The sequence below is a fragment of the Cyprinus carpio genome, chromosome B3 (genome assembly GCF_018340385.1).
Source record: "Cyprinus carpio isolate SPL01 chromosome B3, ASM1834038v1, whole genome shotgun sequence".
Taxonomy (NCBI): domain Eukaryota; kingdom Metazoa; phylum Chordata; class Actinopteri; order Cypriniformes; family Cyprinidae; genus Cyprinus; species Cyprinus carpio.
Genome location: NC_056599.1, coordinates 41333618 through 41361346, shown reverse-complemented (window position 1 = coordinate 41361346; position 27729 = coordinate 41333618). Strand labels below are relative to the sequence as shown.

General features: G+C 37.6%; 3 protein-coding genes across 3 annotated transcripts; 2 read left to right on the top strand and 1 right to left on the bottom strand.

The window, feature by feature from the left end:
- Window positions 1–281: 281 nt before the first annotated feature.
- Window positions 282–1605, top strand: LOC109090884 (gastrula zinc finger protein XlCGF57.1-like). Its single transcript, XM_042721026.1, has one exon. The coding sequence runs from the start codon at window positions 326–328 to the stop codon at window positions 812–814; it is 489 nt and encodes a 162-aa protein (XP_042576960.1). The 5' UTR covers window positions 282–325; the 3' UTR covers window positions 815–1605.
- Window positions 1606–16410: 14805 nt separating this feature from the next.
- LOC109062890 (endonuclease domain-containing 1 protein-like) lies at window positions 16411–20772 on the bottom strand. The gene is made up of 2 exons (XM_019079960.2): window positions 20118–20772; window positions 16411–17316 (listed from the first exon to the last, which is right to left on the bottom strand). Exons 1-2 carry the CDS (start codon window positions 20400–20402, stop codon window positions 16618–16620), a joined length of 984 nt encoding a protein of 327 aa, XP_018935505.1. The 5' UTR covers window positions 20403–20772; the 3' UTR covers window positions 16411–16617.
- Window positions 20773–24670: 3898 nt separating this feature from the next.
- Window positions 24671–27271, top strand: LOC109062891. The gene is made up of 4 exons (XM_042721021.1): window positions 24671–24830; window positions 25593–25784; window positions 25914–26010; window positions 26187–27271. The coding sequence occupies exon 4, from the start codon at window positions 26207–26209 to the stop codon at window positions 27125–27127; it is 921 nt and encodes a 306-aa protein (XP_042576955.1). The 5' UTR covers window positions 24671–24830; window positions 25593–25784; window positions 25914–26010; window positions 26187–26206; the 3' UTR covers window positions 27128–27271.
- Window positions 27272–27729: the final 458 nt, after the last annotated feature.

Below are 27729 nucleotides of genomic sequence, written 5' to 3'. Positions count from 1 at the left end.
AAACATTATGATTTCATAACTGGAGAAAAGTCCACAAAGACTGAAGAGACTTCCTCACAAAACAGAGCTCAGATTAACAAATCTGACAGTCATTTAACCTGCCATCAGTGTGGAAAGAGTTTCAGTCGAAAACGAAACCTTGAGGTCCACATGAGAGTTCACACTGGAGAGAAGCCTTTCACCTGTGAGCAGTGTGGGAAAGGTTTCACTCAAGCTCAAAGCCTCAAAGGCCACATGAGGATTCACACGATTCACACTGGAGAAATCTCTTTCACATGCCAAGAGTGTGGAAAGAGTCAATCAGAAAGGAAACCTTGAAGTCCACATGAGAATTCACTCTGGAGAAAAGCCTTATACTTGCTCTCAGTGTGGACAGAGTTTTACACACCATCACACCCTTAGTTCCCACATGAGAATGCACTCTGGAGTGAAGCCGTTCTTATGTGATCAGTGTGGACAGAGCTTCACGACAGAACTGAACCTGAGGTATCACATGAACATTCACGCCGGAGAGAAACCATTCACTAAAGACAAACCTTTCACATGTGATCAGTGCGGAAAGGGTTTCACACGCAAGGTGACCCTCAATTCCCACTTGAGGATTCACTCGGGAGAGAACTGTTTTATGTGTCATCAGTGTGCAAAGAGCTTCAGTCATAAAAGTAGCCTTAGTACTCAGATGAAACTTCACACCGGAGAGAAGCCTTTCACCTGCAAACTGTGTGGAAAGAGCTTCACACAAAAAGGAAATTTTAAGGCTCACGTGAAGACTTGCACAGGAGAGAAGCCGTTAAAAAAGTATAGAGACCCTTAAGTACCACAGGAGGATCCTATATTTGTTCTCTATGTGGAAAGACTTTTAAGTGGTTCTTCAGTTTAAAAATTGATCAGTTGAAGGCTCTGTTTACACTTCATTGTATAGAGCAATGGTTGTGGTAGGGAACTGTGTTAAAAACGCACCTCAAGGAGGGCCACTGTCCTCCAAACCTAATTAAAGCACTTTTAACATAGCCTAGAGGCTGACCGAAGTGCTGTACATGAGCAAAGTTACAAGTGCAATATAAAAATAATCATGAGCAGAATACACACACACCAAATTTGAAACAGAAATAAAAATCAACAATTAACACACATTGAAGGCTAAGGAAAACAAATGAGTTTTAAGAAGAGATTTAAAAACTGGGAAAGGTAAGCTATTCCACAGTCGACCCACCACCGAAAAGGCTCGACCCCCTCTGTGTTTCAGCCTTGAGCAAGGGATTGTCAATAAGTTAAGACTGCCAGATCTTAAACTTCTAGGAGGGTTATAGGGACACAGTAAACCAGACACATATTTCAGAGCAAGATTATGTAGACATTTATACACAAATAGCTGAATTTTAAAGCCAATGGAGGGCTCGCAAAATGTGGGTGACGTGGTAATATTTGCAACCATTTTTAAGAGATATAGCCACAGCATTTTGAATCAGTTTTAGTCGAGCTACCTGAGACTTGGAGATACTGTGAAACAGAATTGCAATAATCCAAAGTTATAAAAGCATGGATAATTGTCTCAAGAGACTTTTTTTTTTAGACGAAATATGTTTTATTTAAGAAAGTGAACGAAGCTGGAAAAAAAAACTAGAGGCAACGACAGACAACCCTTTATCACTCACATATGTGACTAAATCTTCAGTCTGGGTGACTAAATGATGTCTAATATTAGCCAATGGCTAATAAATTCTCAGATTTTGCTAACCAGTGTGTGAGTTGGAGGCTAAGTATAAGTTAAGCACAGATATATTTTCACTCACAGAACTCTCTATGACTGAGCGCTTCAGAGTTTCACTCTCCGTCAATCAATCTATGATGTTTTTCAGTTCATCTCAATGGATGTGCAGCGCACCGTATTTGACGTACCGTAAACTCTAGTGTGAAGGCGCACAACTCGCCGTCGCTTTATATCACACACATGCATAGAAAAAGACAGAGCGAGAGTCTTGCATAACATGTAGAATTGACGCACTTAGTGTAAATTATATTCTTTGTTGTATTTTCCTGTCAAAATAACAGAGTTCCTTTGGAATTCTTCATAGACTGTATAAAAACATGGACGTAGTGTCCGTGACGTCACCCGTTGTTTTCTGAAGAGCATTTTTGAAGCTCAAAGTGGGCGGAGCAGGCCATCGCCATTTTGGCAGTGCGTCACCACACGTCACTCCCAGATAATCGAAAATGGGCAAAAAGGCGGGAGCTGGTTGCTGAAGCCACGCCCACCTAGCTTGACATCAGTGTCAGCAGCGGCAATCCACCTGTCACTCAAGTGGCCATGCCCTTAATTATGCAGAACTTTAAGGCTTAATATAATTTAAATGGATGAGTTATAAAAAAAAATCACCCCCCTCACAGTTGTCATGAAGGGCAAAATTAGCTGTATAGACCAAAATCATTTTTTGACCAGGCTGTAAACATGTTTTTTTTTATGCTGTAAAGTTGGGTATTTTAACATGAGGAGTCTATGGGACTGACCCCTTTTGGAGTGATGAATTGCAGTTTTAGTCACTTCCTTGTTGGCTTCACGAGAGAGAGCGGGAGGTTATCACTTAATATTCTTCAGCTTTTAAGAACTGCCAGGTTTTCCTTAGTGGGCGGAGCAAATGCGGAAACGGCAGTCTCATTGGCTGGCTGACCTATTATCGTCCCTGTTTTGTTTTTAGCAAATCAGTTCAAGCATACGCAGGCAACATGATAAATATTCATGAATCCAGCAGCTCATTAATCCTTAGTGCATTTTATATTATTATTATTATTATCATCATCATCAGTATTTTTGTTAGTTTTTTCCCATTTTTTACAGAAACACTGTATGACCAAAAAAGCACCACCACTAGTCCTAAGTTCAGTTAAAATGACTAATATGCATTCATACATGGTTACCAAGTTTTAATTCTAATTGCTATAGTTCTATCATTAAATAATACTTGATTTTCATATTATAATGCTTCAGTATTTTTGTGGTTAAGCTATAGTGTTTGTGCATTTATACTAAATGTATTTAGACTACTGTTTTTCACACAAATACCTAGAAACAGGGTTTCTGCAGGATTTTTAAGCTCAAATTTTAAACCTTTTTAAGACCTGCACAAATAAAATTAATACCATATGAGTGGGGTAGGGCAGTGTCCATAGTACCATATTAAACTGTAAAATTACTGTATTCATTTGCAGTTTAGATACAAGTTTTCACAAAAACAAAACGTTTTATAAAATGTTAAACTTTACATTTCAGCCTTTAAACCATTTTTAAGAAAATGGATGAGTCAAAAGTATTAATTACTATATTAATTTAAACAATTATTATCAATAAAATATTATATCAATTAAATAAAATAAATAAGGAGTGTGTGATATCAACAAAAAATTATATCTTGATAATTTTCTGGGATTTTATCAATAACAGTGTGTTATTGTGCTGATAACTCAAGGACTACCGTGGACAGCTGACTCCTGAATTTCTTGATATTCTTCTGTGTGGTCAGTTCACAGCAGTAATAGAAATTAATCATTTCCAACAAGTTTTATGGCCATTTTTACCTTTAAGCCATTTTTTCTAAAATTGTACCCCATCTTTTGAGTCTTGCATTTGGGCTTTTACCAAGCAGATGAAATCAGTATCAGTAAAATTGATCTTTGCAATTCAGAGGAAACACAGAATCTGCATTAGAAGTGTCATTTAGATGCATCGACACACTGTTTAATGCAGCTCTGAGCGACGTGGAATACTTTAACTTTTAATACATAAATAATGTTTTGATATTTTAAACATAAAACATTGAAAACCTATGTTTAAATTTAAAAAAAAATGAAAATGTACCTTAAATGTGAAATTAAAACCATCAGTAGGTGGCAGCAAGTCACTGTTCATGAGTCATTGTGTTTGAACTGAATCATTTACATGGGCGATTCATTCAAGAACGAAACACCGTCATGTGGCTGTGTTGGAATGATTTTTGTTGAAGAAATAGAGCAAAAACAGGAAATACGGTGTCTAAAACGTAAGTCTCTTAATATTAACTTCTTGTTTATTGAACTGCTGTATAAAATCAATATCACATTTGTAATTATGCTGACTTTTGGAGAAAAAAATGGCACACTCCGTGTGATATTAACTATATAAAAAGATATAAATATATAAATTTTCTGTATATCTGTGTGTATGTGATAATTCTAAATGCATTTTAATAGACTGATTCATGCAGTGGAAAAAACGCACTATAAATGCGCACTATGTATGCGCACACTCTGTAGGTGTTTTGTTTGCTTTCCGCGATATACTGGATAATATCAAATAGCACATAGTGGTGGAGTGTTTGGTAGAATATAACTGTTTCCCCAATAACAGCTGTACACAAAGCAGCACAGCACCAGACTTTGAATGTGCAGCCCTCATGTTTATTTAATGAAATAATAACCTTAGCCTTTTGAAGTTTAATCGTCACATTCAACCATATCGCAATTCTGGTCTCTCCGTCCCTAAATTTAAGACCTCTTGATATCATAATTAAGACTTTCCTGTACAGTTTAAGAGTTTTTAAGTCCTTACTTTTGATACAACTAAATTTAAGACTTTTTTTAAGACCCCTAGAAACCATGTAGTTGCATTTTTACCATGGTATTGAGGTGCTGTATGTGTGGTTTTAACTCTAATCTAATCTAAATGTATGCTACTATGGAAGAACAATGGTTAATTTTAATAAAACCTAAACGGTCAGAATAATTACACCACATAAAATTTTCACCATATAAAAATGAGGTTGTCGCAATTTTTTATTTATATATATATATATATATATATATATATATATATACTGGCGAATATATTCTGTATATGACTCAGAGGTGGTCTTATTCAAATAGCTACAAGTCAAGTCAAGTCATGTCATCTTTATTTATATAGCGCTTTAAACAAAAAAGATTGCGTCAAAGCAACTGAACAACATTAATTAGGAAAACAGTGTCAATAATGCAAAATGACAGTTAAAGGCAGTTCATCATTGAATTCAGTGATGTCATCATGCAGCTCAGTTCAGTTTAAATAGTATCTGTGCAATAATTTGCAATCAAGTCAACGATATCGCTGTAAATGAAGTGTCCCCAACTAAGCAAGCCAGAGGCGACAGCGGCAAGGAACCAAAACTCCATCGGTCACAGAATGGAGAAAAAAACCTTGGGAGAAACCAGGCTCAGTTGGGGGGCCAGTTCTCCTCTGACCAGAACAAAACCAGCAGTTCAATTCCAGGCTGCAGCAAAGTCAGATTGTGCAGAAGAATCATCTGTTTCCTGTGGTCTTGTCCCGGTGGACGTCTGAGACAAGGTCTTTACAGGGGATCTGTCTCTGGGGCTCTAGTGCTGGTCTCCGCTGTCTTTCAGGGCTGTAGAGGTCCTTTCTAGGTGCTGATCCACCATCTGGGCTGGATACAGACAGACTGGATCCGGGTGACTGCAGTGACCCTCTGACTTGGATACAGACTGGATCTGGTGGCTACGGTGACCTCGGAATTAGAGAGAAACAGACTAATATGAGCGTAGATGCCATTCTTCTAACGATGTAGCAAGTACATCGGGTGTTATGGGAAGTGTTCCCGGTTCTGGTTTACCTAATTAATGGAGCCTAAAAATCCTTTAACGGATTAGGATATTAGAAGTGTATTAGTATGTTATGTGTAAGCCAGGTTAAAGAGATGGGTCTTTAATCTAGATTTAAACTGCAAGAGTGTGTCTGCCTCCCGAACAATGTTAGGTAGGTTATTCCAGAGTTTGGGCGCTAAATAGGAGAAGGATCTGCCGCCCGCAGTTGACTTTGATATTCTAGGTATTATCAAATTGCCAGAGTTTTGAGAACGGAGCAGACGTGGAGGACTATAATGTAACAAGAGCTCGTTCAAATACTGAGGTGCTAAACCATTCAGGGCTTTATAAGTAATAAGCAAGATTTTAAAATCTATACGATGTTTGATAGGGAGCCAGTGCAGTATTGACAGAACCGGGCTAATATGATCATACTTCCTGGTTCTAGTAAGAACTCTAGCTGCTGTATTTTGGACTAACTGGAGTTTGTTTACTAAGCGTGCAGAACAACCACCCAATAGAGCATTACAATAGTCTAACCTTGAGGTCATAAACGCATGGATTAACATTTCTGCATTTGACATTGAGAGCATAGGCCGTAATTTAGATATATTTTTGAGATGGAAAAATGCAGTTTTACAAATGCTAGAAACGTGTCTTTCTAAGGAAATGTTGCTATCAAATAGCACACCTAGGTTCCTAACTGATGACGAAGAATTGACAGAGGAGCCATCAAGGCTTAGACAGCGTTCTAGGTCATTACATGCAGAGTTTTTAGGTCTTATAATTAACACTTCTGTTTTTTCAGAATTTAGCAGTAAAAAAATTACTCGTCATCCAGTTTTTTATATCGACTATGCATTCCGTTAGTTTTTCAAATTGGTATGTTTCGCCGGGCCGCGATGAAATATAGAGCTGAGTATCATCAGCATAACAGTGAAAGCTAACACCGTGTTTCCTGATGATATCTCCCAAGGGTAACATGTAAAGTGTGAAGAGTAACGGCCCTAGTACTGAGCCTTGCGGTACTCCATACTGCACTTGTGAACGATATGATACCTCTTCATTCACTGCTACGAATTGATGGAGGTCATATAAGTATGATTTAAACCATGCTAATGCACTTCTATTAATGCCAACAAAGTGTTCTAGTCTATGCAAAGGAATAGTGTGGTCAATAGTGTCGAACGCAGTACTAAGATCCAATAGCACTAATAGAGAGATACAACCACGATCAGATGATAAGAGCAGGTCATTTGTAACTCTAAGGAGAGCAGTCTCAGTACTATGATACGGTCTAAATCCTGACTGGAAATCCTCACAGATGCCATTTTTCTCTAAGAAGGAATATAATTGTGAGGATACTACCTTTTCTAGTATCTTGGAAAGAAAAGGGAGATTCGAGATCGGTCTATAATTAACAAGTTTTTTGGGGTCAAGTTGTGGTTTTTTGATGAGAGGCTTAATAACAGCCAGTTTGAAGGTTTTGGGGACATACCCTAATAACAATGAGGAATTAATAATAGTCAGAAGATCTATGACTTCTGGAAGCACCTCTTTTAGGAGCTTAGATGGAATAAGGTCTAACATACATGTTGTTGGTTTAGATGATTTAACAAGTTTATACAATTCTTCCTCTCCTATATTAGAGAATGAGTGGAACTGTTCCCCAGGGGATCTATAGTGCACTGTCTGATGTGATACTGTAGCTGATGGCTGCATGGTTACAATTTTCTCTAATAGTATTGACTTAAAGTAAAGTAGTTCATAAAGTCATTACTGCTGTGATGTTGAGAAATGTCAACACCTGTTGATGCTTTATTTTTCGTTAATTTTGCCACTGTATTGAATAAATACCTGGGGTTATGTTTGTTTTCTTCTAAAAGGGACGAAAAGTAATCAGATTTAGCAGTTTTTAATGCTTTTTCCCTCCAAGCAATACGAAATACCTCTAGTTTTGTTTTCCTCCAGCTGCTCTCTTTAGGGTGCGAGTGTGCTCATTACACCACGGTGTCAGACTGTTTTCCTTAACCTTCCTTATGCGTAAAGGAGCAACTGTATCTAAAATGGTAGAAAAGAGAGAGTCCATAGTTTCTGTTACATCATCAAGTTGTTCTGAGGTTTTGGATATGCTAAGGAATTGGAATACATCAGGAAGATTACTTACAAAGCAGTCTTTTGTGGTAGAAGTGATGGTTCTACCATACTTGTAACAAGAAGTAGAATTTACAGTTTTAGCTATATGAAGTTTGCACAAAACTAAATAATGATCTGAGATATAATCGCTTGGCTGCATAATTTCAACACCATCAACATCAATTCCATGTGACAGTATTAAATCTAGAGTATGATTTCAACAATGAGTAGGTCCGGAGACGTGTTGTCTAACCCCAATAGAGTTCAGAATGTCTATAAAAGCTGATTCCAATGCACCTTTTCATTATCAACATGGATATTAAAATCACCAACAATTAAAACTTTATCTGCAGCCAGCACTAACTCGGATGTAAAATCAGCAAACTCTTTAATAAAGTCTGTATGGTGCCCTGGTGGCCTGTATACAGTAGCCAGTACAAACATCACAGGGGATTTATCACTAACATTTGTTTCTCTGGATAATGTTATATTAAGCACCAATACTTCAAACGAGTTATACTTGAAGCCCTCCCTCTGAGAAATCCTGAAAACATTGTTATAAATTGAAGCAACACCTCCCCCTTTACCTTTTGGACGTGGCTCATGTTTATTACAGTAATCTTGGGGTGTAGACTCATTTAAAATAATGTAATCATCAGGTTTTAGCCAGGTTTCTGTCAAACAGAGCACATATAGATTATATGATAAATCATATTATTTATAAAAAAAGTGCTTTCGTAGAAAGGGACCTGATATTCAATAAGCCAAGCTTTATCATTTGTTTATCAATATTGGTTCTGTTTTTTTTTTTTTAACCTCAATTAAATTGTTAATTTTTTTGGACGTTTTTTTTGTATTTTCTAGCCCGGGGAACAGACACAGTCTCTATAGTGTGATATCTAGGTGAAAGAGTCTCTATGTGCTGAGAATTAACTGACTTCTGTGACTGGAGGCGGCTAGCAGACCGTCGGTTTAGCCAGTCTGTCTGCTTCCTGACCTGGGCCCCAGTTAGTCAAGTACAAACTCTAAGACTATGTGCCATATTTCTAGAAAGAAGAGCGGCACCACCCCAGGAGGGATGAAGACCATCTCTTTTCAACAGGTCAGGTCTGCCCCAAAAGCTTGTCCAGTTGTCTATGAAACCTATGTTATTCTGCGGGCACCACTTAGACATCCAGCCATTGAGTAATGACAGTCTGCTGTGTATCTCATCACCACGGTAAGCAGGGAGGGGACCAGAGCATATTACAGTGTCTGACATTGTGCTTGCAAGTTCACACACCTCTTTAATGTTATTTTTAGTGATCTCCGACTGGCAAAGTCGAACATCATTAGCACCGGCGTGAATAACAATCTTACTGTATTTACGTTTAGCATTAGCCAGTACTTTTAAATTTGCTAAGATGTCAGGCGCTCTGGCTCCCAGTAAACATTGGACTATGGTGGCTGGTGTCTCTATTTTCACGTTCCGTACAATAGAATCGCCAATAACTAGAGCACTTTCATCAGGTTTCTCAGTGGGTGCATCACTGAGTGGGGAGAACATGTTTAATTTTTTGATCGGAACAGAAGAGCGGTGTTTTGACCCACGACTATGCCACCTCACAGTCACCCAGTTGCCCTGCTGCAAAGGCCCTGTTACCGAAACCGAACAATGTACAGGACTCCCTGAGCTAGACGCATCCAAAGCCGTATCTAGAGCCCTCACATTCTTACTGTCCTCAATTAAAGTTTGGATGCGTGTCTCTAATTCTGAAAGTCTTCTCTGTCAGCCTAACTATTTCCCTGCATTTATCACATGTGAATCCCTCATCACCGACAGAGATAGATAAACTATACATGTGGCAAGCAGTGCAAATAACAATAGCAGGAGAAGCCATTACTCACCGTGCTTGATGAAAGATTCTTACCACAGTTGTTTGATGAACTTGTGAAAACCGGAGAGAGAGAGTAGCGAGAGAGGAGAGGAGAAAAGAAAACAGCGATAGGCACAAATGGAAACGCTAATGACAAGCTAACGAGTGCTAACGCGATGCAGGTGCACTGCACTCACGGATTTAAAATAAAAGTGAACGATCAAATTAATCAGATTAGAGTGATAGATAGTGTCAGAAATATGGTGAGAATTAAGTTATATTTTATCACTTTAAACAACAGAGAGTGATAGTAATATAAAGATTCTACAGAAAAACAAAGCTACACGGAGCTATCACAAAACAGCAGCAAGGGAAGCAGGAATAACCTGTCTCCTGAGATGTCTTCATCTGGCCGATTTTTGAAGGCAGCATAGATGTATCCTTCGCTGCCTTTGATATCCCACAATCCTGTGCGTTCCATTCTGTAACCGTTAAGCCAAAAAATGAAGATGGCATCTGAAAGTTGTGGTCGGTGCTCAGTTTGTGTATATACAGGGTGCGATTTGTGAAAAAAACAGAGGGGGGGATGCTTTTGAAAATTTTAATGAAATGTTTTTAATACGACGGAAATTGTATTTAGTGTGATCTCAGTTTAATAAAAACATTGTAAGCCTACGTTAGGCCTATTAATTGTAATGATTTAATGTCCACGGTTATTCAAACAACGAATTACATAGAGAAAGCGAGCAAAGAACACAACGGATCTTTTTGAAACTCCGAATCAGTTTAACGTTTGCGTCGTAAAATGATTCACTGTTTCGAAGCACTCCAATCGGATCGCGTATCGCGAATCATTTGATTCAGATCTGGACGTCAGAGCCATAGACAGTAAAAGAAATGGACACAGCGACCCCATTGGAACTCAATTGAGACAAGTGAAGCCCATTTTTAGCGATTTTTAGCACTTCCGTTTCTGACGCGCAGACTCAAACTAAGCTTGATGACGTCAGCAACCTGTTTGACAGATGTAAATCTTCTAGTAGCTGTGCGTGCAAACTGCCATCGTTAATCTTGCAGAGACGGCGAGCTTGAGCGGGGAGTTCTTTGGCGTGAGTGAGCAGGAGTAAGTATTCTGATTAATTATTTTGTATAGTATTTTAAAATGTAACGCCAGTACGCCATATCTCTTGACGTCTCCCCGATTGCCTGCGGGCTTCTCTTCCTGTCTGTACGGTAATTTCTCTACTGTGCGACAGAGAGTCGAGTGGTTATGACGCAATTGTTAGCCTATTTTTACAAAAACTGTTTCTACGGGGCCATAATGTAACATAGAAGGTAATGGAGCCCTTTATACATTGATGTGTATCTTTAGAAATAAATAATGGACAAATGGAGTCTTTAAACGCCTCAGATGTAAAGTTATTCGCTGTCAAAGTGACGCAAAAATGAATGGGAGTCAATGGGATGCTAACGCAAGTGAAGTTCTGCTACAAGATGGCGGCACGCGGCCGACTTCAACTGCCGGTCGACTTCCTTGCCCCCTGGTCAGAGCGTGTATCGCGAATCATTTGATTCAGATCGGGACTTCAAAGCGTGTATCGCGAATCATTTGATTCAGATCGGGACTTCAAAGCGTGTATCGCGAATCATTTGATTCAGATCGGGACGTCAAAGCGGGTTTACATGATGTTTTTATCCCCACCGGGGATTAAAGTTATTCAGCAGAGGCAGGGATGCATAGACCAGAGGGGGGGAAATCCCCCCCATCCCCCCCGGCAAATCGCACCCTGTGTATATATGTATGTTTTTGATCAACGTTTTCCACTTTATCATTTCTAGCGACAAATTAACATTGCAGTAATTAAATATCCACATAGTTATAACCAAAGCTTTCTATATTTTGCTGTAGATAATTTAACCATTACTCTGATTTTGGACAGGCTTCTGAGGCAGTTTCATGAGGTGCCTTCGTGCAAAAACACTGCCTAAGTTTTCGGATGCAGCCACTGTCCATATGAAAGAGCAAGAGATTCACACCTTTATTTCAACCCCCACAAGCTATACAGGACTACCCCAAAACCCCCTCCAGCTGAACTGAGCTCGGTCTGTTTGTTGGCTGTGAGGAACAGTGTGTTCTCATGTTACTGGGCTGAAACATGCCTGCACTCACAGCAGCCTTACTCTTTTTATTCATTATTTTCCCGCAGCCCATATTATTGTTTTCACAAGACCATAATAATAAAAAAATTATCAATTAATAATTAATCATTATTTTTGCGAAAATCATTGTTATTTGTGAACGTAGCGTACGCGGAAGGCTTTAAGACCAAGCGGAGTCCTCCGTAAGCTGCTCCCGCTTCACAGCGCGTGCGAGCTCTAACTGACCCAACATTTAGCAAGACAGGAAAACATTCAGTCTGCCTGAAGGAAGACGTATTTCATTGTAAGTTAATGCTGTTAAACAGAGAGAGAGAGAGAGAGAGAGAGAGAGAAACGTAGTCTAGGTTTATTCTTAAACGTGGAGCTCATTATATTGAAGTAAAAATCCAAACACCAGAAGCACCCTACACTCTCAGTGTTCTTTCATTGAAAAGTAGGCTAGGCATTTTATTTATTCACACGCTACTTAATTCCTAAGTATATAATAATTATAATTACTGTTAAACCACAGTAACAAACTGTAAGGGATTAATCTTTTTGTTTTTTTAAACACGCTAAAAAATAAATTAAGTTTGTGAGAGCAAAAAATATATATATATAAGTCATGTATAAGTTGCATTTTATTACACTCAGAAGTAATAACGGCTGGCCTAATAATGTTATAATGTGCCAACAGGATATTTTTAGTTCCCTTCACTTTACAACAAGAACTTTAAATTTAACAAATTTATCAGAACAGAACAAGAATTACAAATATATAATTCTAATGGATAAATAAAATTGCAGTACATAATAATATAGGCTTAGCAATAAACAAACAAAAAAATAATAATAATAATTTAAAGCTAAGCATAAGGTAAGGTTAGGCTCTCTCATTCGGGACAAATCCAAACGTTTCCATATTTGTGATGTTGCCCATTTGAAGCTGAATTATTATTCATGAGGTAAAATAGGCTTTGTAGTTCACGCGTGTTTCAGTATTGACGAAAAAAACATCATGATGAGCAATATGCCAAAGTGGTCCGCTGCTCGTGCCGAATGGCACGGTGAATGGCTGCTGTTTCTAATGAATATGTGCGCGTGAGGCACCAGCGCGATCAAACAGCTGAAACAGAAAATACTCAATTTTCATTTTGACATAAGGTATAATTTAAGGATTAATTGTGTTATGATTTTGGTTTGAAAAATCAAGAATAATAACAGACTTAGTACTATTTTTTATGCTGGACCGTTCTCTTTTCGCTCTGCATATGAGACCTGAAGTTTTTTTTTAACCAAGAATGAACCGAAATGAAAATGAAATGAAAACATTTAGGCCTTATATTTCATTACTGTTTAAATAACAATAGCATGCATAAGATCCTTTGTTTTAATTTCTGATGAGTAGACTATAGCCTAAGACTATCCTATTTTTGTAAATAAAATTTTGTAATTTTTTTTTTTAAATGTTACAATGTTATATCATAATGTTATTGTTGTTTTACTTCCTCCTTTTATCTCATTTTACAATTACAGTCAGTTTGCAATCCGTCCCTTTGCGCCACATGGCGGTAGTTTCGCGAATGATTTTAACAGCGACTGACTTGCAGTTAACTGCGGCGGTATTACCCATTTTGGTTGTCTACCTACTGTATATTGAACTTTTCCGGCCTCTTATTGCTACCTGTCCCAACTTTTTTGGAATGTGTAGCTCTCATGAAATCCAAAATGAGCCAATATTTGGCATTTCAAAATGTCTCACTTTCAACATTTGATGTTATCAATATTCTATTCTGAATAAAATATGTTTATGAGATTTGTAAATTATTACATTCCTTTTTTTACTCACAATTTGTACAGTGTCCCAACTGTTTTGGAATCAGGTTCATATAAAAACACATTTACAACATATATTGTAGCAATTATATGAACAAGTGCTGTCTGAAATTTATTTCTAAAATGATCATTTTTATGAGACTCCAGTTTAAGTTTTAGTCATTTCACTTTGGCAGTGAATAGGGTCTTTTCTCTGTTTTACAAAGTATCATTTGGCCAAGAGTGTGCTTATATTGTAATGGTTTCACTTTGGCAGTGAATAGGGTCTTTTCTCTTTTTTGAATGGGGCCCTATACATTTGCACACATTTACCTAGATCAACCCTCGAGGTCCTTTTTTGTCGTGATGCTTGCTGCTGCACATTTTTTATGTGTACATGTTCTAATGGGATTCTTTAATTTACATTTATTCAAGCAGATACTTTTATTATTTCATGTTGTAGACCACGAAATAGCAATTGATTTACCGTTTTTTTTTTTTTCACATAAAACAAAATAAATTATAAAATGATAAACCTCACGACTGAAACTTTATATTTCTGGGATGAGTCAGAAGTATAAAATTCTAATATTATTTAAAACAGATTTATGGTGAGTGAATATTCGCATTGGTCTGAACAAAAACTGCAGATGGGAAAATGCACATTCATTCTCTGCCAGTAGGAGGTGCTTTTGGAGTCAGAAATATACACCGTAACAGCTCTTAAACAAAACAGCTCAGCTCATAAATGGTACTTTATCAGGTAAAATGAAAATGTGATTTACCAGCGTAAGCCTACATTTTATTTTAGTCATTTTAACTTAGGGCTGTCAATCAATTAAAATTTATAATCACGATTAATGGCATGATTGTCCATGAGTTCACTTGTGAATAATCGCAACTTAATTGCACATTTTTATTCTGTTCTAAATGTACCTTAAATGAATATTTTCCCCATGGTTGCACAGACAAGGCTTAAGCTAGTCCCAGACTAAAATGCAATGTTTGAGCTGTCTCAAAATCTTTAAAAATCCATTGTTCTGTGTCATCTGTAACACTTTCTTTTAAGGCATTTTTTGTAATGCAAAAATTAATTTATTCAATAAATGTTTATTATTAGTGAAACCAGTTAACAGAGCATGAAGAGTGACATGTTTTCATAGGTCATAGATGTTTTTTCAAAAGAACTCTGTTCATGTCTATTAGACACATGAAAAAAAAAAAAAAAAAACAGAAATACTAGCTTCCTATTACTTCTCTTTCTTTGGTGAGCACTTTACACAAACCTGTTTGCATTTTCGCATGACAGGGCAGCTTACTTCTGAACATGCAAAATGTACATTTATTATTTTATTATTACATTTGTTTGGCCTCTCTGTGCCACATACTGTATTTTGATTGCAGCTAAATTCTCAAAACTGTTTTCATTGATACATTTGACTGTTTTTTGTCAGACAACGGGATGAATATGAAATAGTAACTGAAAACGCGACCCATTAAGACTAACCAGCTCTCCCTTCCGAGAAGTTAATCTGCACATCGTCTTAAAAATCAAATAGGCTACAGAATAGCTTGAAGACAATAGCTGTGCTGTGATTTCAGCTATACTTTATTGTAAAATTAGAGAAGCAACATATCAGTGTTTTAACTGAAAAGCGCAGCTCCTTTCAGCCGCGCGCTGAACGCTACGAGAGAGAAGAAGTGTGCGCGCGCTGGGAAAGAGGGACCTCATCGTGCGGCAGTCAGCTTTAGATGCATAAAATTTTATTTTGCTACAAGCTGGATACAAAGAAGCGCGTTCAACTCGGACGCGCAGACGATTGTCGTGCATAAAACCGTAAACAGCAACCGTTCGCGTGTCCGCGCTTAATGCGCATCTCCTATTGAAAAGCATTAGGGGGCCCTTGGCTTTTGGGGGCCCAAGGCAGTCGCCTACCTTTGCCTAATGGGTAAGTCCGCCCCTGTTTATGTGTTCCTTTGATTTTGATTTGGCAAGGTGTTTGCTTATATTGGTCTTATGGGTAAGTAGGGTTTTATGAGTTATCAGAAATAAAAAAAATAAAAATAAAAAAAAGCATGGACTTGATGTAGAGCCTAAGTAAGTTTTTTTTTTTTTTTTTTTTTTTTTTAGTTCATTATGTATTTATTAATGTATCTGTAATGTACTCTTTGAAAAGCACAGAAATCCGCCTTTTCAGGTTAGGATTTCAGGAAAGCACACAATGAGTAAACATCTGAAGCGATAAATACATACAAAATTTGTAAAGCAGAGGACAAGTTTGGGAAATGCTGAACTTCCCAAAATAAGCCATGTGAGGATTGTGTGTGTGTGTTTCATAGCCTACAATTTCCCAACAATGTTCAGTGCTCATGTGTGTGTTTGAAACTGCTTCAGAAAAACATAGGACCCTTTGTTGTAAACCAACAATTGTCTCGACCTTTTTGTTTTTAACACATTTTAAAAAGTTGAATGTGAAAACTTTTATCACACAATACCTTGTACTACACATTTTATATATTTTTTAGCATTCTGTTGGTATTCTTCTATTGGGGTTTTTAAAAATATTTTTAAGTTTAAAGCACATTGTTTTTTGAACAGTTTCAAACATTTCTTCATGAATAAATGTGAAATGTGAACTTGAATTAACATTTCTTGGGCTGACTGTCAAAAGTGGATGGAGATATCTGTGCATTTGCTGTCTCTGGGCATGTGTGTGGTTAGAGTTTGATTTATCCTACATTAAAATCACACCATTTTGTAAGCTTTGATGTGCATTCATTACAGTCTACAGTCATAAATGTAAGATTAGATTAAAAACTAAGTTACTGCTTTGTGTAAAAATAAATACATAAATTGCAAATGATTTATAGATGCAAAAATGTTTTTATTAAGCTTTTTGTTTTTGGATACAAGTCATCAGGGAAAAAATACATTTTCAGCTGCTTTTAGTTTCAGAAGCAAATAATAAAGACATTCTTATACTAGAAAGTCTGTAGATTAGTAAGGGCTCAAAGTACAATCACAATCAATTTTCAAAGTCATATTTTAGTATTAATTGTCAGTCTAATTCTTCTGTACCTTGACATTGGTTTCAGAATTTAGGCTGTCACTGCTGATGGTCCTTTTCCGTGTGTTCTGCACATTCAAGCTCATTATTTCATTAAATGTGGCCTTAACGTCATCTGATTTATTGTCACCAAAACAATCATCCTTAAAAATCTTAATATCTGGGGACACACGATAGAGTTTACTGAGCTCCCTGTTCAGTTCTGAGACACTCATCAGTTTTATGTCATTTTGCGGTTGGTTTGTCCCCATATAGCCGAAGGAGAAAGACTCTTTGTCATCAGTGGAGTGTTCATAACAGACGGCCGTCCAGATGTGAGAAGGCACTGTCACCCGTTCAGGATCTTTGGAGATTTCCTTTTGTGGTATCCGTATATTTGCATTGGGTACCGTGCCTGTGACAATGTAGGCTGTAGCATGTATATTATTAAGCTTGCCTTGTAAAAAATCTCTCAAAGTGCTTTCCCAATCCTTCCAGTGGACACGGTTGAAACATGGGTCCATAGGTGCAGCGTTGGTCAATGTAGATGTTGCTGTACGGCCAACACCGCATTGGAAGCTGTTGGGGTTCAGGTGTCCACGATCATATCCGGATTTAGTGTAGTCACTGCTGATGGCTTGATTTAGTTTATAATTGTTTTGAAGCTTTTGTTTCTCACTGACCATGCACTGAGTTTCAGAATTTGGTTCAGAAATCTACAGAGGAAATATTATGTATGATGTTAAGTTTGATGTTTTATGATTTGTGAGAAAAGACTTGTTTACCATTTTTAAAGCTATTATTATATTATATTAAAGAGTAGAATAGAACAGTATATCCTATATTCTCATTCAATTTAGGCTTACTATCCACTTAATAATATGTTCAAGTTTCTAATTTTATGTATTCTGTAAACGCTGTGTAACTTTGACGTGTTGAACATTCGAGGCACATTTAAACTGGAGAGGAGGGAGTTACCATGGAAACAGGGCAGCAACTCAGCTGACAAGTAGCAAAACTCTGTCTCTCACTGTTGTTTTTACTGTCTTCACCTAAGTTTAGTCCCTAAATACAAAATGTAGTTTTTAAATGATGATTTCATTTATTAAGGAAAAACAGCTGTCCAAACCTACCTGGCCCTGTCTGAAAAATTAATTGCCCCTTCCTGTTAAATCATGAAAGAACTGTGATTAACCTCATTATTTTAGAAAGCGGAGTAGAATTTTACGAGCCACACCCAGGCATGATTACCTGTTGAATCATAGAACCTGTCTGACGAAGTGAAGCATGCTTAAAGAGCAACAGATCATGCCACGATCTAAACAAACTCAAGAACAGATGAGAAACTAAACAGTTGACATGTATCAGTCTGGAAAGGGTTACAAAGCCATTTCTCAGGCTTTGGGACTCCAGCGAACCACAGTGAGAACCATTATCCACAAATGCAGAAAACTTGGAACAGTGGTGAACCTTCCCACGAGTGGCTGGCCTACCAAAATTACTCCAAGAGCGCAACGACGAGTCATCCAGGAGGTCATAGAGCCCAAGAGCCCAGAACAACATCTGAAGAACTGCAGGCCTCACTCGCCTCAGTTAAAGTCAGTGTTCATGATTCAACAATAAGAAAGAGACAGGGCAAAAACGGCATCCATGGGAGAGTTCCAAGGCAAAGGCCACTGCTGACCAAAAACAACACAAAGCCTTGTTTCACATTTGCCAAAAAATATCTTGATTATCCCCAAGACTTTTGGGCAAATATTCTGTAGACTGATGAGACAAATGTTGAACTTTTTGGAAGGTGTGTGTCCCATTACATGTGGCGTAAAACTAACACAGCATTTCATAAAAAGAACATCATACCAAGAATTAAATGTGGTGGTAGTAGTGTGATGGTTTGGGGCTGCTTTAAAGCTTCAGGACCTGGAAGACTTGCCATAATTGATGGAAGCATGAATTCTGCACTCTATCAGAAAATCTTGAAGGAGAGTGTCCAGCTCAAGCACACCTGGGTTATGCAGCAGAACAATGTGGCCAAATTAAGTCCAGACTTAAATCTGATTGAGATGCTGTGGCATGACCTTAAACAGTCCATTCATGTTCAAAAACCCTTCAGTGTCGCTGAATTAAAACAATTCTGCAAAGAAGAGTGGGCCAAAGTTCCTCCACAGCGATGTGAAAGACTCATGGCCAGTTATCACAAACGCTTATAACTGTGGCACAACCAGTTATAAGATTTAGGGGCAATTACTTTTTCACGTAGTGCCAGGCAGGTTTTGACAGCTTTCTTCCCTTAATTAAATCATTATTTAAAAACTGGATTTGGTATATGTACCATTTTTTCCCCAAAGCACCTAAAAGCCATTTCACACTTGCCATACTCCAACAGGGTGAATACACTGACCAAGCAAAACAAAATAAGCATTTAAGCATTAAGAACACTGTGGCAGTGTGAAATGACCATAATGCTGTATGTTAGGTGTGAGATGTGCACCAGTGTGAATTATAATTCCCCTCACATTTGCTGTATTTCCATAAAGTGATTGAGTGTGAGATTCATTAAACATGGTTTGCTATAATACATCTAATAAGTGCACCAGTGTGAATCGTAACCGATTTTGCATATGATTTACAATTAATTATTGGAAGTGGGTTGGTTAAGGGCCTGATTAGCTGATGTATTACAATTCTTGATTCGGGTTTAATAGGGGAGCAAGTGATTAGTTGAGAAATTGTGCATAGTTAATGATGGCTCATTAACACTGTGTTGAATGCCTACTAAGACTTGCATATTTGTGCATAATGTTTTGACCCTGGATGCTTACAGAAGGATAATCTTTCATTTATGTCCCAGAAACATCATGAGCATTCATAATTTTTGTTGGTTCATGCTGAACAAGTGTTGATAAATCTACTCTTTATATTAAAAATTCAATTTATATTGTCACTGTTTTTTTAGTTACATTGTCTGGAGAGTTTAACAGTTTTTCTGTGTCCAAATTTTGTTTGTATTCTATTTATTATGAAGGGGCAAATTATAATCGATATAAAATGAAAACATTTACATGTATAGATATTTAATTTATTTACATAAAGTTTGAGTAAATGGGATTTTATTCTATTAAACATGTTAAAGTTAATTTATTTGAATATTTTAAAATATATTTACATTTATAGAAAATGTAATGTTAACAAATATTGCATATTTGTTATGGACATATTTTGGAATTTAATATATTTACATATGATATCTACATGTATTTACATATAAAGTAAATATATGTAAATATTTCTAATAAAAATATATTTACAATATATTTAAATCAATGTGACTTATGTATGGGTATTTTCTACATTGTCTCTCAGTGGATATATTTAAAAGTTTATAGTACAGTATATGAATGTTCCATAATGTACCATTCATCTAATGTATTTTATATTACTTGGAATGACAAAATAGAATGGAATGTAGAGCTTAAACTGCTAATGAAAGTCTTTTGTTAGACCGTGAAGTACATACCTGTGGCTCTAAATACCAAATGTTTGAACTTCCACTGTCCTTTTTGCAGTCAAGATCAAATCTGTAGGCGCTGTAGAGAGGAATCCTGTGATGAACAGAGTACAGTGTAGCATAATAAGGAACATCTGACATACACTGGCAGATTTTCTTGGCATTTTGATCCATTCCTGTTGGTTCTGTTTTTTTGAAGAAAAAATCTTTACAAAAATCGAAGTCATTGGATACTTTTGCCTGAGCACTGAATGCTCTCAGCACAATAAAGATGAGCAGACCCAGAGCAAACATGGTGAGAATCTACTCTTGTGTTATACAGCACAGACACCAGAAGTGCAGCTGCTTTAAATACACAGAGTCAGTGATGTTGCTGAGGGTGTGACTGAAATTAACAAATGAGAAGAAATTAGCAATATGATTGGACATGCTTATGGGATTCATTTTCGACCACGCATGTAAGGAAAACTTGATTTCACACAAAATAGAGCAAGGATCATTAAACTTATTTATTTTGAGAGCTACTTCCAAAAAAATAAACAAAAATAAAAATAAATTAAAAAGTGGCTAGGAGCTGCTCATACCATACACACATATCTGAAATAATGTATCGTAACTCTCAATTGAACGATACAAAATGATATACACCTGAAAGAGTTTTTGTATACACGTCACCCTTTAATGTCAGAGAAAAGAACAGAATCAGAGAATACAAGACTTTATGGAAAAAAGTACTCTGCATATTATATTGTAATTGTCCGCACATAACTAGTAGTTATTTTTATAGTGCATAACTAGAGATAAAACAGTATTATAGTGACAAAAATGTCCACGTGTAACCCTCTCTCCCGGGTTCTCACCGCCGCACCTCATCCTTGCTCCGAGTGGGCCTCGAACCCGGGTCTCTGGTATGGGAGGCAGATGCACTAACAAAGAGGCTAAATGACTGCAGCCACCTGCACAGCACCTACTTGCTGGCCTCTGTTACACACGGTTATTATGGTATTGTTAAAATGTGCCGAAAATGTTCAAAAAGTACTGATGCTACTCAATGAAATGAAATTTTATGTCGAAAATCAACAAACAAAATTAGCAGCATTATGCATAAACTTTCAAATCCTTAAAAGCAATGGCTGGATTTTAAATGGGTGTCTTACAACCAGGATGTGAATTATATTTGAAGGTAAAAGAGTAGCAAAACTCGAGAGGTTTTAATGGTTTTAATGCTGATTTTAATGTGAGAATTTAATGAAATAAACAAGCACACACATACCACATGAGGTGCAGGTCAGGAGACACCAAAGTTGCATGGAGAGGACATATGGCCACACACTCACTTGTAAAGAAAAACTAGCCTACTTTATTTACTTAACCACCAACATTTCGGCAGGAATCCTTTGTCAGGGTATTATTTCTTGCATGGTAAGGAGAGGTATAAGTAGACAGTTATTCACAGGTGTAAACAATCAATCTCAATCCAATCAACAATCAATTAACATAAAAAAACACAATCAGGTCTTACTAGATAGTAAATACTGAGCACAAAATACTTATACAGCAACTTCATTCTCAGTGTTCAACACACTTTGTCAAAATACATAGATATTCACACTGCATTGACATATATCTCAACCCGGGTTGCAATACACATTAACTTGGGACATATCACTTACAAAAAAACAGCATAAGTCAAATACACATTTAAACAATTTGGAGTTGAAGTATTAAATTTGTGAATACAATAAGCCTCCCATTTCAGCAGGATATGATCCAAATCACCTCCTCTCTTCAGTAAAAATTGTTGGTTAAATGGTTAAATGTAATAAAATGAACAGCTAATGAGACACATAAAACAGCTTATGTGTCACGGAGCAACACAGCACCAATCAGAATTAGACTAGTTGCACATGTGTTACCCAAAATGTCAACATACAAAGCAGCATCTCATTCTCTTCTCAGGGAACAGGGGTTACAGTTGCAACCTGAGATGATCAATTCAGCCCAGTATTGCTTCATTTCATTTCATGTATTTATTAAGCACCAATAAACAAAACAGCAGTTGACCATAGTGCTATACAAATAAGATAAAAAACAGGAGAAAAAATATGAATAAAATCCCCCCAAAAAATTAACATACAATATTTAAAAAGCCAAGGTAAGAAAATAAGATTTCAATTTAGTTTTAAACTCATAGACTGAATTTGAAGTTTTCACAGGCTATTCCATAGCCTAGATCACGGTTAAAGCTGGACTGAAGCTGAGACAAAAGCCCTATTCGCACGGGTTTATTATTACCTGGTGACCTCTAGTCATTGTAATAATTGCAGAGTTTGTCTGTAATCTTAATCCCATGGGAATCAGGTAATGACCTACCATATTTCGCCAAACACAGGTCCTGTGATAATATTAGTCCTGTGCGAATCGGCATCTCTGTGTTTTGACCAGGATTTGGCGGGTCGTATATAATTTTTTCAAGGTTTTTGTTTTCTTTGTGCCTTTTTATCCATCTTTCGTGAAGAATGGCAGCTTGATGGAGTGTTTTGATAGTACTTTGGGTGCTGGGTCATATCTTTGCTTATCCTGTGTGAATGCGGAGCATGAAATTCAGGTGTGGGGGGTAATTTCTAAATCATACAAGGTCCCCAGATAATACTAATCCCATGCAAACTGGGCTTAAAAGTACTTTTTTTGTAGATCTCAGACATCTTGTTGGCTTATGATGATTAGACACGAAATAAGAATGGTGTGGTAAACTGTATCAAATGCAGCACTCAGATCCAATAGAACTAGAATAACTGAAACCCCTGAATCGACCATTAATCAACTGAAAACATTTAGTACTCTTAGAAGGGCAGACTCAGTACTATGATTTCTCCTAAATCCAGACTGAAATGTCTCAAAAATACAGCTTGTGTCCAGAAATGTTTGTAATTGCAATAATGCTGATTTCTCAAAAATTGTGCTATAAAAGGTAAATTAGAGAGAGGTCTAAAATTAGATAAAACAGTTGTGTCCAAATTGGGTTTTTTCAAGATCGGTCTCACTAAAGTATGTTTACAAAAGCTTGGGACAGACCCAGTGAGAAAATTCTTATTTACAGTTTCTAAAATCCACGTTCCAAACAGTCAAAAGTATATTTAAAAAAATGTGTGGGAACAATATCCAAGTTCAGTTGAGTAACTGTAAAGTTAATCAGTGATGAGCCGAGCATAACTCAGTGATAAGCAGCTGTACAGAAGGCAGCAGAATGGGCATGTAAATGATATAGTCTGATATGTGCATTGCAGTCTTACCGCAGGCAACTGTACAGAAGTCAGCAGAATGGGCATGTAAATGATATAGTCTAATACACTGGTTCCCACCCTGTGGTCCACCATGGCGGGGTTGGCTGATGGGTAGGGCTGGGCGATAAAACGCTTTGAGGTAGGGCTGGGCGATAAAACGTTAAAGATAATTGTCTTGGTATAATTTTTCTTGATAAACCGATTACGAGGTTCATAAATGTGCAATATAATGTCTATGCGCCAAAAGCTAAACGGAACAGCACTACTTATTTGAACCCCACCAAACAGGTCATTCAGTTCAAAGTTCAAATGGCAGTGCAGTGGTTGCGAGCTCACTAGAGCAGATGCGTTTACTCACTGATGAATTTCAGTTGCGACACTGAACAGCGCTGTGAGATTCAGTGTGAAGTGATTGAATTCAGTGAAGAACACAAATGACTCCGTGATTTAAATTAGTTTAAAGCCAAATGAAACAGTGCTGACAAACAGCAGAAACACTGTGCGCAACGAATACAGTCAGAAGGCTTTTCAATCCAAAAATCGCCATCATTTGCCATGGATTTACTGCAGAAACACTAACGGCACCATGGTATAGGGACAGAAGTGTGGGATATTCATATATAATTTATTATATTATTAATGTAGACATTTATTAAAGGACTAATGGAATATAATTACAGTATTTATTGTGATTAAGCTGATTGTGCATTTATACTAAATGTATGTAGACCACTGTTTTTCATACAAATAGCTAGAAACCATACAGTTAAATTTTTACCATGGTATTGAGGAAATAGCAAAATGACTCCGGAGCTGATCCACCCCAGAGGTACCACAAGCTCCAGAATGGACCACAAAATGGGTCTGTATCGATGTCCACTTGCACAGCGCAACGGATCCCAAAAAGAAAATGATTACGGATCCGGCCCCGTTCATGAAGCAACTCATCTGGCCCGGATCTGATCTGGACCGTTCACTAAGTGGGTTGACAGTATACTTTAATCAAAATGAGTAATCTGGCCAAAACTAAAATATCTCAAATAGAGCTGACAAACATTATATGTAATAGATTGCTCTGTAAAAGCTTAAATATTCTATGTCTCCTTTTATTAATATTAATAAACCATAAAATCATTCAAACTTGAAAAAATCTAAACTTTCCTTGGTCAATAACAATAAACCACTCTATAAAAAAGTAGGTAATTGACCATTTACGCAAAAACCGGAAACACGTCAACGAAGCGTAAACCCAGTTCCGGTGTGAGCTTTGTTGGCGGAGAAATGGCAGCTAGAGTGTTTTTGACGAGCCTGAGTTGTCTTCCGAAGTTCACCAGCGCCGATGTGGTGAAGAGTGTGGAGATACATTCGTCCACTAAAGGAAACAAATTGGACAAGGGATATAAATTCTTCCACGAAGAGTTTATCCACAATTACCAAGGTAAGCTTTAGCTAGCTTTAGCCATAGCCGCATCACCGGTTATAACTCTGTTTACGTTAACTGTAAATCTTTGGTGTTGTGAATTTGTAATATAAGGTATAACACATCGCAGTGAATATGTTGTGTGTATGTTTAAGTGAGAAGGCATGAGATTAACATAACAACCAGTAATTTGGTGAAGCTGTACTAGGTAAATGTGAAATGTTACTGACATTGTCTTGTAAAGTTGTGTATTTCTATGTGAGATAACACGTAATGTTTTGTTGTTGCATGCGGTTATAGTATCAAATATACTCCAGGGACAGGTAGTAGTGAGAGGTAGATGCTTCAGGTCAATAAGAAAGAGCGAGGAGCCTCACAAACTGGAGGTTTGACTATAGACAGAATGCCGGTTGGCAAAAGTTGCCCGTTCTTGCGTGTTCATTCTTCTTGCTGCGGTTGCAGCACTTTCTTCACTTACTATTATTTTACTGAAAGTAGGTGACCAGACGTCCTCTTTTTCCTGGACATGTCCTCTTTTTTGATACCTATATAATAAAATAACATTGAACATAGATGAAATGTAATCATATTTGCTTTATGTACGCAGCTCTGCACACCAATTACTCTCGATGAAATATCTCACAAACTCACTTCACTCCTCTTTTTTACAAACTCAAATCTGGTCACCCTACTAAAAGTTATAGTTTCATGTTATTATGAACATTGATGTAGCAACATAAGTATGACTTAATTGTAACCTATTTAATCTATTGTGTCTAGATATCACTGGATGCAGAAAGTGCCAACCTGAAAGCTTTCTCCTGCAGTTGTGCGGCTGGTAAAGGATTCTGCAATCACATAGTTGCCATCCTGTACCAGACCGCACATTATTCACAGCTGGGTCTGCAGGCTGTTCCACCCGCCCTGGCCTCCACAAGTGGCTTGCAAAGATGGCACAGACCAAGAACACAGGTGGGTTTGTGATAAACATGTCATTATGATTTAAGAACTGATGTGTATCTATAACAACTGTAAATTATTATAAAAACACCCCCAGTAGTGACTACAGACTGTAATTGCTTTTTGCCTTTTACTTGTAAGGGAATCCATCCTGAACCGGTTAGTGAGCTGGTGGTGCAAAAGCCCAAAACAGTTGGCAAGGACGGTCTGAGGTCCACACTGTACAAGGCATATACAGGTGATTAATTTAACTTTTTGTTGCTTTGTGAGAGCAAGTTAAGTTTTTTTTTTTTATGTTATGACTAACCAAATTATGGTTACCGCAGATATAATGAATACAATTTAAATGTAGTTATGCACTCATGTCTAACTTTTCTTTTGTGTGACCAATAATCTTGTGTTTCTCTTGTGTAGGACCACTGCCAGATCCATATATGATGGCATCTGGAAGCAAATTAAGCCAGGTGCAGCCCCAACCTCTCATGGCTGTTGTATTGGATGGGGTTTCTGAGATGGAGCTGACGCCATCTAAATTTGGGTCTGTCCCTCGTGGATCCCCCATGTCCTATCACTGTCCACCCAAGAAGTCCAGTGACCTCCTCCTACACCACATGGCTCCAGAATATCCATCCCTTCCTGTGATGCAGCACACTTTTGCCAGGTTGCATTTCGTCCCGACCTTGCATCAGTTAATGCATCTCCAGTCTCTTGAAGTGTCACCGCAGCTGTCCTGCGAGATAGCAAAAGAATCTCAGCAGCAATCCAGATGTCCTGCATGGACACAGCTACGGCGACCAAGGCTGACTGCTAGTCGTTTTTGGGATGCTTGTTGTAGTAGGGCGTGTCGTGCAGAGCTGGAGTCTGCAGCTATTCAGATGATCAGAGGCTCCACAAAGCAAACAGCTGCAATGAAGCGTGGTCTACTAGTGGAGCCTGAAGTGCTGGCAAACTATGCTGAACTGTTGCGAGTTAATGTGTTACCAGCCGGATTCGTCATTCACCCTGACGCACCACATCTCGGGGCCAGTCCAGACGGTCGGGTGTATGACCCTTCAGAGTCGCCTCCTTTTGGCCTGGTTGAGGTGAAGAGCAGCACAAAAACCGATCCATCTCAGGTTGCTCACCTCAAGGTGCAGGAAGGCCACGCCAGTCTGAGGCGTTCACATAAGTACTGCTGGCAGGTTCAGGGCCAGCTGGCAATCACAGGACTGACATGGTGTGACTTTGTTACCGATACCCTATCAACTTTAACTGTGGAAAGAATTTGGCGTGATGACTCATTCATAGCGGAAATGAGAGAGAAATTGATATATTATTATGGCATATACATGAATGCATACCTTGAATTACACTAATCTAGTCTTTAACAATCAGTTCAGCCTTCTGTCTTACTGTTGATGATCTGTAATGTTATTTTTTATTGTAAATGTTTGATGTTATTTGAGTTGTTGTTAATCAGTTGATGTTACGCATACCAAAAAATTAAATGATGCACAATTTTGACCAAAATTGTTTTATTTGTTCATCTAATTTTTTTGTGAAGTCAAAGTCACATTTCAACAGAAAAATATTAAGAATATAACAATTATATTTAATTAGATTTTTAAGAATATGTGGGAACACTAAATTGTTTACATACTATTTACACATTATTCATTATTTACATACCAAACATTAATTCACTCTTCAAAACAAAAAGGTCCTTGATAATTTGCCAAAACACAGCAGTTAAGCCAGATCTGATTCACACTGCCAATCAGTGTGAGCGGCATGGGAGAGTCCCAGATGTGAAAGGACTTTATCCTACCGATCACTCTTTCCACTATAATTCTGAGGCGGGCAATGGCTTGGGTTTGTTCTGTTTCCTCCTTGCTGAATTGAGCTGAACGCTTAAAAGGTGGAATGATGAGCTTAGATCCAATGTCAGTAAGGAGGTCTTGAATGAGGAACCCTTTGT

Coding starts and splice junctions, on each gene's coding strand:
- LOC109090884 (XM_042721026.1), top strand. CDS start 326: ATGAGAATTCACTCTGGAGAAAAGCCTTATACTTGCTCTCAGTGTGGA.
- LOC109062890 (XM_019079960.2), bottom strand. CDS start 20,402: ATGTTTGCTCTGGGTCTGCTCATCTTTATTGTGCTGAGAGCATTCAGT. Junction 17,317..20,117: donor TTTGGTATTTAGAGCCACAG/GTATGTACTTCA, acceptor TTTCCTCTGTAG/ATTTCTGAACCAAATTCTGA.
- LOC109062891 (XM_042721021.1), top strand. CDS start 26,207: ATGATGGCATCTGGAAGCAAATTAAGCCAGGTGCAGCCCCAACCTCTC.